General features: G+C 39.7%; 1 protein-coding gene across 3 annotated transcripts; it reads left to right on the forward strand.

The window, feature by feature from the left end:
- Positions 1–1,770: 1,770 nt before the first annotated feature.
- On the forward strand, positions 1,771–21,227 carry LOC109960551 (rho guanine nucleotide exchange factor 7-like). 3 transcript variants are annotated; one of them, XM_020600727.1, is made up of 22 exons: positions 1,771–2,216; positions 3,552–3,635; positions 6,659–6,743; positions 6,981–7,105; positions 7,279–7,483; positions 9,760–9,851; positions 11,374–11,468; positions 12,002–12,097; positions 12,776–12,898; positions 13,012–13,150; positions 13,297–13,356; positions 13,994–14,140; positions 14,350–14,436; positions 14,537–14,615; positions 15,534–15,670; positions 15,775–15,999; positions 16,170–16,263; positions 17,273–17,362; positions 17,777–17,920; positions 19,225–19,321; positions 19,503–19,557; positions 19,819–21,227. In XM_020600727.1, the coding sequence occupies exons 1-22, from the start codon at positions 2,052–2,054 to the stop codon at positions 19,939–19,941; spliced, it is 2,547 nt and encodes an 848-aa protein (XP_020456383.1). In that variant the 5' UTR covers positions 1,771–2,051; the 3' UTR covers positions 19,942–21,227. The 3 variants fall into 3 exon arrangements, with proteins under 3 accessions (XP_020456383.1, XP_020456384.1, XP_020456385.1); XM_020600729.1 differs by lacking the exon at positions 1,771–2,216 and adding an exon at positions 3,399–3,411; XM_020600728.1 differs by lacking the exon at positions 17,777–17,920 and having other exon boundaries at positions 1,773–2,216.
- The last annotated feature ends 243 nt before the right edge of the window (positions 21,228–21,470 follow it).

Consider the following 21,470-nt stretch of genomic DNA (forward strand, 5'->3'; position numbering starts at 1 on the left):
TTACACAAGCTTTTAATGACAGCAAGAAAGAACATAAATAATATTGTGAACCAGCTCTTAGCACCTGTTTTCTAAAAAAGGTCACACATTACACTGACACCATATCTCAGATGACTACTCAGTGTGACATCCTGTATGCAAAGAGCATGAGATTTTCACAGCACAACCTAACACACTTCAGTTTATGAAGCAATCCTCCAAATGTTTAAGCATTAAATGTTAAGCATTTAAATATTTTGTTATTTAAAATACATTTCCAGTAAAGTAGAATAGAAAACTAGTACCGAGACTGTTTCTAATCATGAAACTCCACAGATCCTGTTTTCATGAACAGCAGCCCAAATGAAGACAAAAAGAGCCTAAAAGACTCCAAATATGGCAAAACCACTAAAAGAATGCGCTAAACTGCAAAAATAAATAAAACAAATACAAAGATTTGCAAAACAATAAAAAGACAAAACAAGTTAAAAATATGAGCAAAATGACTAAAAAGATATGAAAAGTGAGTAAAAAGTAACACAATTGTTACAAACAGACATAAAGCAACTACAAGAAGACACAAACTGACTACAGATGCGGTTGCTCAGTCTGTCTTGCACACAAAAGTGTAGGCTCCATGTGGTTACCATCAGTAATCTGCTACATCTTGCAGGGTCTCCTAAAGTTTGCATTCTGTTGTAATAGAGTTGGAAATATGCACACAAATCAGAATGCATTTCAGCATAAATATGTGAACTTGCAGTTTGTATGTAAAAGTATGGGTCAATGTTCTATAAAGAGAGCAGGCATGAAGTTATAAAATTAGGTTATATGAGCTGTAAAGTATACACAACACTGAACAGCTCATAAAATTAAATTAAAGCCTAACATTTGGGTATATTCAGGTGACAGTAATGTTATATCAGTTTTGTATGTGGTTTATTGTGAATCTGGTGACCAAAAGTTACCAGATTACCTGCTTTATTATTTTATTATTCCGTATTAATATTTTTCATCCAGTACTTTTCAGTGTTGATTCTGAATAAAATTCTGTCAGAAACGTAAATGTCCAGCAGAGGGCGATGCAGCCCAGTTTGATTCCGTGATAAACGGCTTTCAGCCACAGGAAGAAATCGATTTTCTTTCTTCGACTTCATTTTTTAAATTATGAGTCACCATTTAAGTCGTAACTATTCATATCGACACTTGTTTTAATTCTAAAAATACTGCCTTATATCTATATAGCTTAGGTCTATTTTAGCCTGTAGACCTACTATAGCTGTATACGCGTCCCTCAATTACAGTGTCGTCATTCGCACTGTTGCAGCAATAAAACGCAAGACTTTAATTAAAGAATATTGAGACTAAATATAAACAAATTATATTGAGTGCTACATAACTGTGTGCATAAACTGAATGACCATTACTGGAAAATGCCGGGTTGAGAAATACATTTAATTTGTAGCCATCTGGGAATTTAATAGGCTTCTTCATTCTCTGACATTACCAGATGAGAGCCAGCATCCTCTGTTTAATTAGGCCGTTAGTCATCAATGGGATGGTCCTGTGAGGTGCTGCTTTCAGGAGCGTTAAGAGCCTCAGAGATAGAGAGGCTTAAAACGGAAGCAAAGGGGCTGCATTCAAAAGCATGACTATTATTTCAGCTCAATCGTTTATTTTGCAAAGAATTCCATTCGCTCGGAAAGTAGACTTCTAATTTGAAAGCTGTCAACGGAAGTTGTGTCTTACAATATCATCTTTGACTAGTGCTGCTACAGTTGTGCACAAGCAAAGGTGATGCCAACATCCGCTCAGAGACGGAGAGGGGTCTGGGACAATACGAGGCTGTCAAAGGAAGGAAGGAACTACCCGTACGTCTCATTTCCACCCCAGGTTTTTTTTTTTTGCGTGCTGGAATAACGGCTTGTGGGATCTAAGCCACTGCGCGCTGAGCGCAATGTTCACACAAGGCGGGGCTGAGCCTCCTGCCTCATTTTGGACGGAACATAAGTAGGAGAGCGCAAACACTGAAGAGTGCTGCTGTTATTGTTTAGAGCATTAGAGATCTGGGAATGAATTCGGCCGAACAGACGGTAACGTGGCTCATAACGCTGGGGGTCTTGGAGTCTCCCAAAAAGAGTGTCTCGGATCCAGAGGCTTTCCTCCAGGCGTCTTTGCAGGATGGAGTGGTGCTGTGCAGGCTGCTGGAGCGGCTCAGACCCGGGACGGTGGACAAAGTAAGTGGATGGAGGGACAAGAGCACTACGAAAGAAAAATACAAGGCCTAAGACTAAAAACAGCCAATAAGAGATACACGCAGCTTTGCATAAAACACAAATGATACAGAAGTAGTCTCTATAAACAGGCTAAATAAAGCAAGACATCATCCAAAACAATTTGGAGTTCCTCAAAAAAGTGGGCAAAGGGTCTGGACTAGCCTATTTAAAACAATTCTCTCATAAGAAAATTCTGAAAGATGTTTTTGCTTTGCTACTCAAGTGCCTTTCTATTGTAGTTGAAACATTTCTTTATGATCATTTCTGTCTCTGTAGCAATTTTGTGTCCGTCTGTAATGGTTTGTGTCTCTTTACGGTAGTTTTGGTAGTTCTGTGTCTTTTGCAGTCCTTTTGTGTCTCTATAGTAATTTTTTCATCTGCTTGTAGTTGTTTTGTTTCACTGTGTGGTCATTTTCAGTCTGATTGTGGTTTGCATCTATTTGTAGTGGTTTAACCAAGTTAATAATAAAATTGAACTGAATTGGGTTTTTATGACTTTTAGACAAGAAATAACACTCACTTAACACCCACTTCATACACAGGCTCTGCAGAACCCTGCCCTCTTGGGCCCCTAGGTGTGTGCCTGGTGGGCTCGTTTGGTTTGTAGTAGCAAATGGTGCTAATACTGTAATACTGTTATATTGCATGAACCTGTCAGCGTCATATCCTCCTCTGGCTTATCCAACTTCCCATGGATATTGTATATCTGTGTCAAAGCTACAACACAACACAGAGCGAGGCAAGGCTGCTTTCAAAATAAAGATATAGCATCAGTTGCGGTGGCTCACCTGCTACACTTTATGTTACCTCCTCTAGCTTTGCCACCGCTAGTCTACTTTTTTAGAGCCTTCTTTTCAAGTTATACAAATATATAATTTCTACATGCGTTTTCAGCAGTAATTATGAAAACTAATATAGGCAAGTAAAAAACGATTTAAAATCTAAAATGGTGGATCATAAATAACTTAAAAAAAATAAAATAAAAACTGCTAGACTACAACAGCTAGGTGTCTAACTTCTGACTGCGATAGAATAATGGGGATTTTTTTCAACCCAAAGACCAATTTCAAACACAAAATATAGTCTTTTCATTGATGCTTTATTTTGAAAGTTGAAGCCGGAAGTTTGGCTTATTACTTCAGCTAGCTTGTTGATGGTGAGCGGTAAGTAGCAAGTGCACCAGCAGCGTCTGGCGTAAACCTGTATTCATGCGTAAAAATCTGAAATGTCTTCATGAACACTTTATTAATATTCCGAGTCAGTATTTGAAGCTAATTTCTCGATTTTTGTGTGTAGTTTTTCCAGGAGCCGAGGAGCGACAGCGAGCGTCAGAAGAACATTACCGAGTTCATTAAAGGCTGCGGGGCGTTCGGTGTGGAGGTGAGTTAACACATCACTTATGTATTTATTAATGCATTTCCACAGTGTTGAGCCTAGAAAACAAAATACCTGATATTCCCACAAACCTATCTATCGTTTAAATAGTGTTGTAAAACTTAAGTATGAAGCTAACTGTGTGTTGATGCTGTTTATACGTTACTGCTTTTAACGGCACGAGACAGCCACGGTTAACGTTAGCTCCTCACCAGCTGGAAAGGTGTCATTTATGAGTAAATATAGCTGTGGCTGGACATTTATTTACGGATATTCCTTCTTTATAAGACAGCTAAATCCACCAAATGTGTCTGAGTTTAGTTGTTTGGATTTAGTCACTATAATATGTCTCATTCGTTCAAACATGTAAAGTCATTACTATAGTGGTGAAATGAGTGGTTCACAAGACACTAATCCAGACACTACGCTACACAAGGTGCAAACCACTAAGTGCGGTAGTTACTAAGAAGTTGTGTTATTAAATGCGGGTAAAGGAGTGTGAACTAATGACACATTAACAGTAGACAAGATATTGCACATTTCTTGTTGTTGCTGATGTTTATGAATCTGCAGACAAGTATCACGACTGCATCAGGATGAGTTATGGCTTATAGTTAGTCGTGGAAACAAGAGGTGCAGATTTAATTTGTGACTTAGTCTGTGGAACAATAAACATACTGTGTACATAGGTCTTTCTATTCAAGTGTAGTCAAGTTAATTGGTGTTCTGATTCTGATGAGACAGTTTAGCAAGACTATCATCATATCATTTATTGATCATGAAGATATGTGTTCATGTTATTATTGGTGATTATTGTGTTCTGGATGTTCTCTCAGAGGTTTTCCTGTTGTGATAAACAGTTTTGCAGTTTTGTTTTGCACAGAAATCAGCAAATGTGAAGTTGGCAATATTAAAATTATTTAAAAAAACAATCTAAATATCTGTTATCAGAGTTCAAAAGCACATTCTAGGGTGTGCGCATGTCTGTCCGTGCACAACAGTGGGTCAAGCCAGGTTATATACTGGCCTACAGTGGGTGTGAAGAAAGGGCTACGGAGCACATACATGCACTACTGATCTCTGCCATGGAAACAGCCATTGTATCTTCATAATGCAAAAGAGCAGATCAGAGAACACAGTAGTTCTGGGCTGCAGACCTATAACAAGGTTTTGTCTCGTACTTGGAAAATTATTTTGACAAGGAGGATGGGCTTTAAAAAAACTTGAATCCATGGTAAAGGAGCAGTGTATGAAAAGATGAAATGGAGGAGAGGAACTGGGTAGGCTGATGTAATGCAATACACCAGGCAGTCGTTGGATTTTCCAATCAGGTTGATTAAAGGCATGTCAGCCATGATGCTGGAAGCCAAGGGCTCCATTACCAGCAGCCTGACTGACTGACATCAGTGGAGTAATTCTCCCAGACTGTCATGGGACAAGCAGAGGACGAGCCAGACTGTCTTTCCAATAGAGGAGGATTACAGAGTGGATGACAAGACTGAATGTGCATGAATTCTGACTCCCAGATTAACCACAGCTGCACAATTAATCGGAGAACAGTAATAATAAGAAATCATACATTTGACTTTGCTATTAATAATCATGTGGGATATTGATTTTGTGCATTTAGAGTGCCTTCTCTGCAACAGTAAATCAAGTGCTTTCTAATATCAGGCAAGTTGATTGAACAGTCAGGTGTTTATTTTAAGGATGCTGTCTGTCTCAGTACCTCTTGTAATGTAGATGTAATGGGGACAGTGATGTGCCTTGACTGAGGTTTATGCGCTTTAATATGTGATATTATTATTGTTATTGTTATGTTTATTGTTATTGTTATTTATATCAAGTCACATAAAATGTTGTATCTCTAAGGAAACACAAATTTAATGAAAACAGTTCTCAAAGCACAATAGTGTGCAGTAAAATTACAGTAATTTGTTCAAAGAAGATCAACAATTACAGGGCTTGTTGTAATCATTCTTCACTTAATGATAAGTAAAAATATAATGACACAAAATCTATCACATTCTTCCAGGAATCAATAAATTGCTGTTCAATATTTCAGTATCAAACACACTTTGTTCCATTAGTGAAATATAAGGCCTTTATTTGTTTCTGACATTCTACTGTATATGTGGTTCTCAGTGTCAGATTTACGTATTCATTAAGTCCATTGAGCTGTTATACTAGTATCTTAATACCTGGAAGGACCACCAGCTACCGTTAATACATCAAATGTGTGCACGTGCAACTGTAATGCCAGTGGGAGAGGTGAAAGTGTGCATTAACCATTGGGTCTATACTGCTTTGACTACTAATCAGCCTGTGTACTAATCTTAATATGTAAAGAAACCTAGAATTAGCTTATTTTTTGCTGTTCTCAGCATGAAATAGTTTAAGTGTAAATTAAACTGTTAACATATCACACCATTTCAGTTTTGACTTTTGCAAACCAGATTGTTCCTGCTTCACACCTTGGGAAAGTGTAAGTCTGACAGTGTGTGGTATACACAAGCTTAGGGGCTTCAGAGGTATTTTTATTATGGCTGTGTGTGTGTGTGTGTGTGATGGGGAGAGTACAAGGTGGAGCTCAGGGGGGACTGAGTAATCCCGCTTCAGACCCCAGTTGGAACAGGGATGTAAACCCCATTAATCACCTGCAATTTAAGTCATAATGAGATTTATTACACAGGTAAGATAAATAACAAGAGGGTGTTTTAAAGGATCAAAACCAGTATTTTCCAAAAATATGATAACTTCAGTAAACCTTGTTGATCCATGTTTTATGATTACTAGCTGTCTGGAGGCCATACTGTAGATCTCTTCCTATTTAACACCCCATCTCTGTGTGAGATACAGCACATGCATGGAAATGTCAGGAATGCAGCTTTGTGTCCTTGTTGATGTCAGTTTTACAAATTTATTATGAATGCATGCACATTTTTTTCTTCCCTCTTCTGCCTCAAACCCCTCAATGCTTTATTGCTGGTCTAAAATATATTGTGTATTTTTTCATTTTTCTCCTTTAGCCTTTTGAGGCCATTGACCTGCTGCAGGGTCTGAACTTCCCCAAGGTCTTAAACTCTTTGGTTGCCCTTAACAAAGCTACTGAAGGTAAGATTATTGTGTTTATTTCTATGTGTATGTTTGGAATGTGTATTTTCTTTTTTTAGGGCACATGTTTCATTATTGCAGTTTTTATTTTGTAGGATTTTTTTCCCATTCATTTTCCTCCACCTTACTTTTTGTTCTGTAGTGCTCTATAAATGTGTGTTTATATGTTTATGTTTTTTCATATTGTTATCATTGAAATAGTTCTAATATATATATTGGATCATTGTGTAAGTGCAGTCTTAGGAGGTTCTGGAGACAGTGTGTGTGTGCCACACTCCTCAACGTTGAGGATCAAGTCCTTTGACTCCCTGAACACCCAGAGTCGGTCCTCTAAACTGCTTCAGCCTCAGTACCGCAGCTTGGTGAGTAACAACAACAGTGAAAATAACATAACTCCTAAGAAATGACAGTAAACAAGTCAGATATCCATCCTCTGGAGTCCTGCTCTTGTACAGTGGCTGTTCCTCTCTGACCAGAGCTTATATTTCAGTTACTATATATCAGATTCTGTTTGTCTTGCTCTCCTCTTTCCCAGGACATGTCAGAAGGCAGTGGGTGTGGCCAGTTTCTGGTCAAGGCACGCTTTCCTTTCCAGCAGACCAATGAGGATGAACTCTCTTTCTCTAAGGGCGACATCATTAGTGTGAGCAGGCAGGAGGAAGGGGGCTGGTGGGAAGGCTCGCTCAATGGCAAGACTGGATGGTTCCCCAGTAACTATGTACGGGAGCTAAAAGGAAGCGGTGGGTGCAGTTGTGTTGCTTCACCATTAATTTCCCTGTTATTTTTCAGAACAGTTCCTTTGTTTTGGTCACAGCTGGGGGCTAGGTTACCTTTCCTGCATATGAGTCTTGCACTTGTCTTGTCTGGTTTAAAGCATATACTACTATATATCATCTTGTAGAGCCAAAGCTTCCCATATGAATTTGCATGAAGTACAGCTACACACACAGATGTGCACAAACAAGCACTCATCCTGCAGGTCTGTTCTTGCTGATAACAACTTACTGAGCTGTTTTTGTAGTATGATGTTTTAAGGAAGAACACTAGCCAAATTATTGATGAAACATTACAACTGAGTGCTGAACTGTATTCAGTGTTTATTAGTTGAGGTCTGAATTCCTCATACATGAAACTCTTCAACACGCAAGGGAAGTGTTGCATGTAATAGGGAGGCGACAGTGGTGTGGTGGTAGAGCAGTCGTCTCCCTGGTTGAAGGTTCAAATCTCAGTGCTGGCAGTCCACGTGTCGAAGTGTCCTTGGGCAAGACACTGAACCCTGTCGGTTGAGGTGGCACTGCAGATGGCTGCCATCGGTTCTGTACAGGAAACAAATTCCTTGTGTGTAACATACTTGGCCAGTAAAGGTGATTATCCTTATCCTTAAATTAGTAAGAAGGAACTTCATTTTGGGTTTGTATGTACTTTAGTTTATTTTATGTAACTGAATAAACTCAGAAGATGAAGGAATTTGTGAGGCATTATCAATTATTTTTTCCCAACTGTTTAGTTTGTTCACTGTCTAAAACAACAAGAATCCAAATATATCAGAAAATTCTATTTATTTATATCTCTGTGTTTTTCACAAACGTTTTTTTTTTTACCTGAAAGGTGTGATAAATACTGTTTGTGTTTGACTAGCATCGTTTTTGAAAGTATCTGCAAGTTTTTTCTCTCATTTAACACCTTAGGAATGATGGTCTTTACATAATGTTATTGGAAAGACAAATATTGAAATTAGGCTGTTAACTGCTGCCCCCTGTGTTTGTAAGAACCATACCCTTTACTGTGTTGCTTAGTTCTGAGGAGGGAAGGTAGGGAAGAAGGAAGGAAGCTCCACACACAAAGACAGGAAGTTCCAGAGCTTTATAGAAAGGAACTTCCTGATTTAAAGTTTACAGCAGAAAGCAAGGACCATGATAACAGTGCACTGAGGAATTTCAGTAAATTCATTTGGCCACAGGGAGCTGCTTAATGTGAGAGAGAGAAGGCTCACACCAGAGAGACCCATACTTCTGATAGCTGTTTGTCATGTGAACAGCATGGATTCAGGGGCTGCATGTGTACCTCTGTTCTGGGTTTAGTAATATAAATCAGTGTTACTGAGGCAGAACTTTTGTCAGAATCATCAGGTAGAGCTGTAGGTTATGTAGCCAGGGGGGACATGACTGTTTATTTTACATAGCATCCAGATTAAAGCAGATTCAGCTTCATGTAGCCCTAGATAGATCTAAAAAGTATAGGGAGCTAGTCATGATATAGAAAATGCATATTTGTCTTTTGCATTGCAGTGTCTGCAAAGGACAATGTGAACTGACAGGATGTGAGTGTTGTTGGCAGTGCAGTGCTGAAATAACAATGACCAGGACAGTGAAAGGGTTTTGTGGAATCTGTGAATTAAAGCTTTAAATCACTGGTTCTCCTACATACTTTAATGACAACAGCATTGCCCTGCAGTGCAGAATGTTGAAACTTCATTTTTTTCTATGTACTATATTGGATCAGGATGAAAGTTTAGCTACCATGAGACGTGGTATTTTTCTACTGAAATGTGCAAGTGAAACATAATAAAACGTGGAAGATTTGTTGATGTTACTTTTATAAAGTTTGTGTTCCTAAATGTTCAGCTGTCTCTGCTTATGCCCATTAACCAGCTTTTTCTACAAACGGGTAAATAAACACTGGCCAGAGCATTATGAAAATCCTATTGTGTTTTTAAAATGTTACATTCAAATTTTAACTTCATTTAAATTAAAACATATTTCCTTTTAATTTTAATTGTCAACCTTAAATTTAACTTGAAGTGGCTTGGCATTGTATTTAATTCAAGCCAACTATAAAACACATCACTAAACAAGCTCCCACAAGCCAAGATTTAAAAAGGAGCAACTGTAAACTGAGTGTAGCTGGAGTCGCCATTTCATATTAGCAGTCAATTACATTTGTATTCAGTATTTAAACACATAGTTTTTTTCTTAATTCCCTACCAATGATCATTGAACTGTCCTTCTCTTTGTAGATAAGACAACAGACAAATCAAGGTCTGGGACACTGAAAAGTCCACCCAAAGGTTTTGACGCCACAATCATCAGTAAGACCTACTACAATGTGGTAAGCATCGCAATCCTAAGCAACTCTGTCTGCGTTCCTGGTTGTGTGTTAATACTGTGCTTATCTTATGATTACCAAATACTGATGAGAGCACTGAGAGGAAAGGAAGAACATCTACCACTTCACACAGTTTCCAGAAGCGCTTAGAGATTTTGTGGCAAATGTTTAACATTCAGTGGGAACTAATGAATTTTTTAAGACCTGAGCACATAGAAATGAAACAAATGATCTCCGTTGTCTTGGCTTTCTGTCTCGCCTGCTGTAAGTTAGACTGCTGGTGTGAATTCAGTTAATGGATGTTTGTCACATGCGTCTCCATTAGTAGACTGTTAAAATGGATAATTCTTCATCCTCACATCTAATTAATGGTTGTGTAGCTGGGTCTTTGTGTGCATAAGCATGTGGTGAATTGTGGAGCATCTGCATGTGTCTTCAGTGTGTGAAAGTGCAGCAGATGTAATGTAGGTTATTTTTTCCAATCCAGTGGTTTCTGGGGCAGCCTTGCCCCAGGGTTTGCTCCTGTCAGTGTGTGTATATGTGTTTTAATAGTATGACAAGCTGCCACTGTCTCTAGACAGTTCGTCTTACCTGAGTACCTGAGTCTCTCTCTCACACACACACACACACACACACTGACCCTGCCTGAAGTCAAAACTGTTCCCAGACAGAAATGCAAAAAGTTATAAATAAAAAATGTTGTTCTCCTTCCAAAAGAGCCTCCCAGAGCTTTAAGACAGATGCTTGCATTAGTGGAGGATGCAGGCTTTAGGTTGTTTCTGTGTGTGTGTAAAAAAATCCATGCTTTTGTTTCAGAAGAAAATACAAGTGGTCTTGTTGCCAGCGCCTGCCCAGGCATCCTGTCTCTGTCCTCTCTGTACAAGTCACTTTTAATAAAAGTATATACATTATATTTTATTATAGATAAACAATTGGAGTTGCTTGAATTGCAGTCACATTTTTACTGTCTCTTGACCTGAGGGGACACACAGCCCCTTGTGTTTCTTGTCTAAAATGTTACAATTCCTTAGCAGAAATCTTATTCCTGTGAGGTTTCTGACGTTGTGGAGAGATTAGCCAGTTAGCCTGTGGAATCGGACCTGCTGAAAGCTACTTGAGCCAGTGTCACAGCTCCCACAGACTCTGATATCTCCTTCCATTAGCTTATTACTGAATCCATGTCCCAGTGAAAAACCAACTGCTTTGTGTAGTTTTCACCTGCAAGAGTGTTGTGTTTGTGTCATGTCTTACTTCCACAAAATGTGTTCCTAACAGAATACAGAAAACAGATGGTTATAGACAGTTGGCATGTAGGAAACTGTGAATTTGCAGTTAAATATCACTTCTTTTCTCTGAAATTACAGGAAAACATGGGACCCACATGCAAATAGATGTTACAGGAATAGTTACTGTCAGGGGCAAACAAATACATTATTGTCATGTAAAACTTCTCTCACCTTTACATTATATCAATCTGTACATAATATTAACATCAGTATGTGTTTGTGGGTCATGTCTCTGTCAGGTGCTACAGAACATCCTGGAAGCAGAGGCTGAATATTCCAGAGAGCTACAGAGTCTTCTGGGCTCATACCTGCGCTCACTGCACCCCACAGACAAGTACAGCTATTTTTAAACCTTTTATTGTTTTATTCAACAAGGTCAGGTTCTAGAGGTGCACACACCAGCATCCCTACTGTCTAATTTTCACAGAATATACTGTAGGAGCACACATGAACTATATCATATGTGCACTGTGCCACACTTATACATACATTACACATTTATACATTAATTGATATCCCACTGTACTATTTAAACTTGGCAAGTATAGTGATTTATCTATACCAGCCTTTTATTGAAAATGTCAGGGTCACCCACAGCTGACTTTTTAAATACAATATGATCCATTTTCATTGAATGCCATACAGACAGGAACTGATTTCCCTCTTGAAATTATTTTTGATATATAGATTCATGGTAATAGTTCTGAATGTCATGACAAAATACCAGTCTGTTTGAGGTTTTATCTTTATTCACCAACTTTGTAATTAGTACACAAATATATAAACCTATACTGCACCATATTTATCAGTTAGGACCAAAGAGCACTTTCAAGTTAAACGATGATTCCTTTCTTCTCTGATTTGCAGACTCAGCAATCTTGACATCAGCTGTATTCAGGGAAATCTGGAGGAGATCTCAACCTTCCAGCAGATGTTGGTTCAGTCCTTGGAGGATCATACAAAGTCAGGACATCACCTTATTTTGTGTGCTCTTTCTTTGTGGATTGCTGTAATATCTATGAATGTCAGCTTTTTAGTATTAACAGTTTATTATAAACACATTAAACATTAGTGGCTGTTACATTTTATTGCAGTTATTAATACAGTAGTATTTTCACTGTGAGAGAATGCTTAGTTAAACTGAAACAGTTAGTTGATTAATCAGTTAGCTGGCATTAACTTAGAGAAAATAAATTGTGAATTTTTTCTGTAATCAATCATCATTTTTCTTGTTTAACTATCAATGCATTCCTCAAGATTTACTCCAAAACAGCAGGGTGCAGGCAAAATGAGGCTCACACCACCATTTGGCCTGACTGAAGCTTTATGTAGGCGTCTAGTGGTAGAGTGAAGCAACATAGTTTCTTTGTAAGTGCAGTACAATAGACAACAAGTGTCTGTTTATGTAATTAAAAAAGTTTATTAACAAACACACAACTGACCAAATATTGAGATAGTGATGGTCTTAAATGCTGCCTTATTGTCGATGTTGTTTTCCAGCTAGATTTTCCTCTGTATTCCTAATATACTTTATGAATTCTACACATTATGAGCACTGGCTGATGCCCCATATTACTATCCAGTATTAGTTTGTACAGTTGGCAGTTGGCATCCAGTCTAACATGACATTTGTCTGTGCAGAGTGCCAGAGAGCCAGCAGAGGATCGGGGCCTTCTTCCTCAATGTGATGCCCCAAATGAAGATCATCTATGTAGCATACTGCTCCAACCACCCATCAGCTGTCCATGTCCTCACACAACACAGGTACAGGCAGAGTGCAATGTGTGTGCATGCAGGTGAACCACACAATTAAGCTTTGTGCTCTGAAGAGAAAATAAAGATGTTTGTTTCAAATTTTCCATACATGTTCCTCATAGTGAAGAGCTGGGGGAGTACATGGAGTCGAAGGGGGCATCTACCCCTGGGATCCTCACTCTGACCACTAGTCTGAGTAAACCGTTCACCAGATTGGAGAGATACCCAGCATTGCTGAAAGAGCTAGACAGACACATGGAGGTTAGCCCTGAATCTCTCTACCTGTTGATATCGTCTTGAGTGATAATAGGCGAATGAGTAGTGTTTTTTTTTTCCTTCTGAACAAGTCAGTGAAGCTGAGGCTCTTTTGCCTGTGTTTTAGTGTTTAATATGTTCTGTCCTCTTAGGAGCAACACCCTGACAGAGCCGATCTCCAGGCTTCTATGGTGGCCTTCAAAAGCCTCACAGTAAGACACACACACACGATCATCTATCTGTAACGGTATTATAACTGTTTCTATCAAAATTATGTCTTTATTAATGCTTTAAGATGAATAGTCTTAAATATGAAGTATTCTTCAGTTTCACAGTTACTGTGCCATGTGGTGCCACTCATTTAACACTTAAAAAGCATTAGAGTGGACTCCCAAAATAGCCAAAATAAAAACTTTGTACTTTCACTTTTGTATGTGCCTTGCCCCTACGGGCCACTGTACTGATTCCTAGCAATGTAGTCTAGAGATAAGGAATTCCTGAATAAACCCTACTTAAAGACTGTGTAAAGACATTTGTGCTCACAGAGGGAGGTGTTGCTTTTTTGACAGATTACAAACAGTGGCTTATGTTTAATTTCTTCTTCTTCCTGACCTTTATGTGTAATCTATCAGCTAACAACCTACACTGCGTTGATTCGAACACAATCACAGGTTTTTTCTGCCTTTGTGTCCTGCTTGGTTTTGTGTGTGTGCATGTTCAGGTTCAGTGCCAGGAGGTGAGGAAGAAGAAGGACCTCCAGCTAACAACCTACACTGCGTTGATTAGAACACAATCACAGGCTTTTTGTGCCTTTGTGTCCTGCTTGGTTCTGTGTGTGTGCGTGTTCAGGTTCAGTGCCAGGAGGTGAGGAAGAAGAAGGACCTGGAGTTGCAGATTTTAACAGAGCCAATCAGAAACTGGGAGGGTGATGACATCAGAACCCTTGGCCCTGTTCTCCACATGTCCCAAGCCACAGTCCACACACAGAACTGTCAGGTACCCATCAAAAGAGAAATTTAAACTACAGCCTTCAAACTACTAGGTGGCAATAAAAATAACCTTGACCTAGAGGAGGCTTCAGACAAACTGTTACAAATAGGCATCATGTGAACATACTCTGTTGCATTCAGATGTAAAATTAACACACAAGACTGCTGAGTTTGAGCAACTACAATAGAGTACATAAACTGTACTTTGTCTGTCAGGAGTCAAATGAACGCTACCTCGTCCTCTTCCCTCACACTTTGATCATACTATCAGCCAGCCTGAGAATGAGTGGATTCATCTATCAGGTATGTGTTGTACCAGATGAAACTCAAATGATCCTCAAAAGATGAACTTATCAAAAAGTCCTTTGACTAACCCTGCATATTTTTCTACGTGTTCCTGTAGGGGAGGATGCCACTATCAGGAATGCTCATCTCCAGAATAGAAGATGGAGACAGCCTGAGGAATGCTTTTGAAATATCCGGTCAGCCATCTTTGTCATTTAGCAGTAGATCCTACTGATGTCAGCTGAACCATGTCGGTGTCATGTGGTTTTTAGAGTAAGGGGTATTTCTCAACCATTAGAAATGGGAGATGTCAGAAACTACTAGCTTACTGCAAGTACAAATAGAAAGGCCTTTTGCCAAAGCATGTGTTAGAAACGCTCTGGTAGGAAGGTGAGCGAGTAAAAAATGACGGACTCAGGTAGCTGACTTCGGTGCAAGAAGTGCTCTGTTTATTTACAGTGAAAATACGTGTACAACCAGGTGAAGGAATATGGAGCAGAACCGGGTGTCGAGCGGCAGTCCTGGAAAACATACAGTTAGTGGTGGATTGATAAGGAAGAGGCCGGGCTGCGGACGCTAGGATTCACTCCTGGACTGGTCGTGGTGGTTGGTTGCTGAGGGGACAAAGTCACAGAAACAGTTAATGGGAGACTGTGCATCGACCTGCGTAGTGGAGTGATGTGGAGTTGAGGAGGTCCGTGGTCCGAAGGAGCGATAGCGGTTGGGAATATAAGACACAGGGCACAAGACAGGAACGGAGCTGGGATGAAGAGTGTGAGCAAATACATATAGTAGACAAAAACAATAGATCAGCATAGAAACGGGCTTGTGTGTTGAAAGAACTGGCAGGGAAGTGGACGATGAGCACGGTATAAATAGGAAGAAACTAATCAGGTGCAGCTGGTGGTGATTGAGGGGACGTGAAGCAGGTGTGTCAGATAAAGAAATCAGGGGTAAGGGAGCTAAAATAGAGGGAGAGAAGTGAGAGAGGCAGGTGCAGCCGGGCAAACATGTGCTTGTATATCTTTCGTTATGAAACAGCTGTGGTTTGTCTGTGGGACCTATGCCTGCTTGTCTGCACATTAACACATTTGGTTGTGTGTGTTGTTGTGCAGGTGGCCAGTGTGAGCGGATACAGGTGGCCTGCAACAGTCAGTGCGAGCTACAGGACTGGCTGGACCTTCTCACAAAACACACACACACTCCAACTGCACACAGACACTCCCACAAGCCTCAGTCTATCTGTCACACAGTAGGTGTCTGTGTTTTCAAAAAAAAAAAGTCAAATGTCAGTTAAGCATTATCTACTACTTTATTCACCTCATCCTTTCTTTAACCTCTCCTCTCCTCCCCCAGTTGCCATCTCATCCCGTGACTCCTTCCAGACACTCTGAGTCATGTGGAGGGAGCAGTGGACACACCTACCACACCCTTCCCCATCTCTCCTCCTATGGGATGGCACACAGTAGCACCCCAGTGTGGCGGCCCCTGGAGCCACCAAGTACCCCTAAACCCTGGAGCCTGAGCTGCCTTCGGCCTGCGCCTCCACTCCGGCCCTCCGCTGCTCTCTGCTACAAGGAGGTGCTGACCAATGCTGTACTAAATGGATTCTGGGGATCTCCAAGATGTTTTTAGCTGCTAAATTCACTTCATCTTCGCTGTCATAACAAAATAATGTGTAACAATTTATTGTTAAATTGGAATAACATTTACTTTTTCAGTATACATACAGTATTTATGTCTCTTTGTAGGATATGAGTAAGAGTCCCAAGAACATGAAAAAGCTCCTCCCTAAAAGGAAGCCAGAGAGGAAACCTTCAGAAGAGGACTTCACTGCCAGAAAGAGTAAGTTGACAGCCACAGATAATCAGTGTTTGATTTGTTTAGCTGTATGGGTCATGTCAGCCTTTAATGAAACTGGTAGCGTTTGATTAACCTCACTTCAGACACTGGACAGTCAGCAGCCGGCTCATTCTAATCTTGTTTGATTTAATACATTTACCTCATATTTATACATTAAAATACTCCAAATATTTACCAAAAAAATTTAACTTACACAGTAGAACCCCAGGCTTTAAACTGTATTATAATCACTTCCACTAAAATAAGATCAAGATCAAAGATTAATATTGTCAATTCATTATATGTGCAGGACATACAGAAAAATCAAAATACTGTTTCTCTCTCACCTAATATTGAATGCCCATACCATTTAAGAAATTAAAATAGAATAAAAGTAGAATAAACACAGAATAAACAGAATATGAAAACTGAATTCAAGTAATAAGGATAAACTAGATGGTACAACCTAATAGACTATGATGAAACTCAAAGCCATGTGCAAACAGTGGACATAGTGCAAATAATAACAATAAGATTGTCATGTGGTCAACATCATCAGTGGTGTTGGTGATGGAATGCATAATATTTTATGAAATGTACATGGACAGCAGTGCAAATGACCAACAGCAGTAGATATGATGGTAAAAAGAACAATCAGCAGCAGATTTACATGTAATATAACAATGGGGAATGTATTGAGTTTGTGCAAACAGCAGGGGTAGTCTTTTTTATGACTTTTTATGTTCTGTGGTGGGTTATGGTCCAGGGGCAGAGGGTGAGGTAATGGACAGCGTTCAGCATCCTCACAGCCTGGAGGATGAAGCTGTTTGTAGGTTTGGTGGAGTGGGCCTGAAGACTATAAGTAAAGGCAGGTGCTTCCTGCCTGAGCTGTAGTTAGTTGTAGTCAGCTGAGTCTCATTGTTGCCGAAGCTGTATATGGATGTAAGAAGCTGTGCAGCTGAATGTCGTCTGTTGGACTCACCTGTCCTTCTGCCCTGGCCCTGCCTTTCAGGCACAGCGGCTCTAGAGGAGGACGCTCAGATTCTGAAAGTGATTGAGGCCTACTGTACGAGCGCCAAGACCCGACAGACTCTCAACTCCAGTAAGTCCACACGCATCAGTATTTTCATGCTTAACCATGGTTATGCTCACACATTCCTGTCTTATTATTGACCACTGTTTTTCTCTGCTTCCAGCTGTAACTGTTTTTCTCTCTCCTCTTTGTTCATATCTTCTCTTCATTCCAATGCTTTTCTCTTCCTCCAATCACTGTTTTTTCATTACCTACTTCATCCATTGTTTGGTTTTAACCTTCCTCTTGTTTCATTTAATTTAATCTTTTATCCCACACATACTTTCCCTTCTATTTCTGGTGGCATTTCATATTTATGTTTAAAACATATTTCCCAAACTTTTTGCAATATTTTGTCCACCCCCAACCCTTTAATCAATGTGGGTTGTGCTCATTCCCCTGACATTCAATTTGATTTGTCCCAAACCCCATCTACTGACACAGCCTGGCAAGGGACTGACCTCATGCACAACCATGTGCTTGCTGACACCAGCCTTACCGTCAACCCACCTTGTTCTGACCAATCAGAGGACTCGGATTATGACAGTATCTGGACCGCCCATAGTTACAGGACAGCCTCATTTTCTCGTAAGATACTGGTTTCACAAACTACAGACAGCTGGTTTACAACATCTGTATATCAGCCCAGATATTTAACCTGCTGTGTGTATGTCCATATGTAATGTTTGTAGCTATATTTAGCATAATTAGTAGTAGTAGTCTTTATGTGCAAGCCTGTATGCATTCCCATTAGGATACAGTAGCTTCAGGAAGGTTATACCCCATAGAAGAGAATATTTAATGCATGCAAACAAAACAAGCAGTGAGCCAGTCATATATATGGGGTGGCTGTGGCTCATGAGGTAGGGCAGTCGTCTCCTGAGTTGGTGGTTCGACTCCCGGTCTCCCCGCTAAGTGTCCCTGAGCAAGACACTGAACCCCGAATTGCTAGACTAGCGCCGGTGCATGGCAGCCTGTCGTGAATGGTGTATGATCTTCTGTAAAGCGCTTTGGCCAGTGCAACACACTGTGAGAAAGCACTATATAAAATACAGTCCATATAATGGCACCAATGATGTTGAAAAGTATTGGACATTTTCTAATATAAGAAATCCTCTTTGAGCATTGTCACTTTCTAAGCTTTCACCTTGAGCTACTTGTGTAGGGCTAGAACATTATTCACTAATCTATAGAGTATTTATTTAGACTAGCTGAGTAATGGTTTGGTTCATAACATGTCAGCAAATAGTGCAATCTGCCCATCATAGAGGTGATGGTGACTTTTTTATACGTATACCCCAAAGCCCAAAGGTATTCTTTATCATTATAAAAAAAGAGCAAGGACATCAAATAAATCACATTTCAGAAGCTGCACGTTCATTTTCTGATGACTAAATCCAGCTCTAAACTTTTTTTTATTGTTGTTTTGATTCTTGGGCATAAAGCTTTCTCCATTGGAAAACAGTTTTGGTACCCATTTTATCATATGCAGGCAGTGCAACCACATGTACAGGCTGAAGCAGCAAGTGTGCCCCACTTCCCTCTGTTGTGGTGCAACAGGTCATATATCACTTGGGTGTCTAATCTACCTTTGTGATTTTATCAAACCATGCAGCCTTTTTTGTTGCATTCAGAGTGAATACAAACTGCACTATAACTAGAACTTGACCCCTGACCCCATCATTCAGGTACATTTTTCTTTTCTTATTAATTAAAAATGATGCTTACCACTCCTGTATCCAGATTAACCTGTAATGCTGTCATTCTTCTTTAATTCTGTGTTCACCACTTGAAATGATATAGCATGCTTCTGTGCATGTGTGTGTGTTTGTGCATTTGTCATATTTTGTGTGATGCAGGATTAATAACTCGCACTGACAATGTTTAACCAGGCTCCAGCCGGAAAGATGTGCCCATGTTGTTTCCAGAGGAGGAGAAGATCATAGTGGAGGAAACCAGGAGCAATGGACAAACTGTAGTGGAGGAGAGGTGAGAGAGGAGAGAGAACATGTGTTACGTGTGATGTTTATAGTTTAATAATATGAGCTAAACTAAACAAAATGTAGTAAGCATGAAAAAATACATTTAAAACTGTGTGACAATGAGGAAAAGATGATGTCAGTCAGTGGTGTTTAGGCTGTCCAGTTGTAGAGCTGTTCTGTTCCTGCAGGAGTCTAGTGGACACTGTGTACAGCCTGAAAGATGAGGTCCAGGAACTCAAACAGGTGAGTCTGCAGTTAAGTATATTACTAATCTGGACTTTTAGTATCAGCACTGTCCCTCAAACATTATTATTTTTAATTAATACATGTGGCATGTGTTTACATGTATGTTTAAGGCCTCAGGTGGCACACAGTTGTGACTCTTTAGAGTTTCTGTTTTAGTCCCTCTGGCTGTCACTACTCAGCCTCACTACCTCTTATTAGTCCAGACATCTCTCCTCTTTCTTCCCTTCTGTCTTCATCTCACTCCCTCTTTTCCTGCAGGATAACAAGAGGATGAAGAGGACACTGGAGGAGGAGCAGCGATCCAGGAAAGAGTTGGAGAGGATTGTCAGGAGAGTCCTGAAGAACATGAATGACCCAACATGGGACGAGACTAACCTCTGAGACAAATAAGTATCTTATCATCATGGAAGAGACCAGGCTTTTTTTTATTTTAAATGACCAAACAACTTATGAACGGTTGTTCAACACTTCATCACACTATTCACCGTTCCTTTCCACATTGCTTTGACCTTCAGAGGTACCTGTGCACCAACCTGGACCAAGAGAAATGGACTGCCACCCCAACTGACCGTAAAACTATGAAGCCAAATTAGCTGGTCAGTTTGATGACATCATTTCCTGTCATGCTGTTTTACAAACTGCCTTCTCTGGAGCAGTGACAAAAGAATCACTTTTTATCATGTACTTTTATTTCATTGACTGCTCTGGTGCATGAATAAGAACAACACATTAGTTTATATATTTCATTATGTGAATCAACTTTCTCACTGAAACTGAAAATAGCAAACTGCTCTGATCTGATACTGAGCCAATGGGTTTCATAGGAAGAGACTGTCACTGAAATGATGTACAGATACCATCACAGTTCATTTCACTAGTCAGGATCACTCCTATAGTTGATGTTGATGAGGGTGAGATGTGCTTGTGTGTGACTTGGGCTGATGCTGCTTGGTAGCTGTTAGGGCATCTTGGGGGAAGGCTTCCGGTGAATTTGTATGGCTTTAAAGGAGAGATACAGGAGGGCAGAAAGGTAGAGAAGAGGACAGAGAAAGATTAAGGCAGAAGTGGGTGGGTTAATGAGAAACTAAAGCACTTTGCAGCTTGCAGTAAAAGGTTTGTGTTAAGGTGTGGTCCTGCTCCTGGACCTTCAATATTCATCTTCATTTGTAGTTCGTTTTTTTTTAGAAGACGTGAGTCAGCTCAGTGACTTTTCAAGTCCAAGCAATACAACACTGAAAAATGCTTTTTTTTTTTACAAAGTAAATATGCAACCTATTGTAGAATGGTTTCTTATTTTTATATTTGTGATTGTGTTTTTACTGTTAGCTGGTTCTGGTTTGGAATACTGACTGAACACACTACAGGTAATTTGTACAGAAAAGCTGCATATTTCTACTGAGCATCAGTAAACGTGCCATGGGGAGAAAAAAATCCCTTTAGTAAAGGTTAATGACTTCATCTACAAATGAACTTCGCTGAAAATAAAATCACACTAATGTAAGCTACATAATACAGTATGTCAGTCAACTCTAACTAATGTATTTAACTGAAAGTGACTGGTGTAAATGTGGGTCAAATGTTAGTGATGAAGATGATTACAGTAGTTACAAGAATCACCCCCCTCTATTTATTTCACCTGTTTGTCTGTGAATAAATTGCTGAATCAAACTCACACTTGGTTGTCCATCTCCAATAGATATACAGTATATCTCACTGCAGATTTAAGGTATTATACTATACCAGTATTGAGTAACATGAAGTGTTTGTAGTCTACAGCACAAAGCAGGAAATATATACTGACTCTGTAGAATGATTGCGGGGCGGGGGTTGGAATTATTTTATTTTATATGGTAGCAAGTAACTAAACTGAAGGTTTCAAGTATTATATATGAGGAGAACGTTAGGCATAG

The sequence above is a fragment of the Monopterus albus genome, unplaced genomic scaffold (assembly GCF_001952655.1).
Source record: "Monopterus albus unplaced genomic scaffold, M_albus_1.0 scaffold48.1, whole genome shotgun sequence".
Taxonomy (NCBI): Eukaryota; Metazoa; Chordata; class Actinopteri; order Synbranchiformes; family Synbranchidae; genus Monopterus; species Monopterus albus.

Bases quoted from the DNA above. Each gene is read 5' to 3' on its own strand.
- LOC109960551 (XM_020600727.1), top strand. From the start codon at position 2,052: ATGAATTCGGCCGAACAGACGGTAACGTGGCTCATAACGCTGGGGGTC. The intron at 2,217-3,551 runs GTAAGTGGATGG...TTTTGTGTGTAG, and splicing joins GACCCGGGACGGTGGACAAA to TTTTTCCAGGAGCCGAGGAG. The intron at 14,141-14,349 runs GTACCCATCAAA...TTTGTCTGTCAG, and splicing joins TCCACACACAGAACTGTCAG to GAGTCAAATGAACGCTACCT.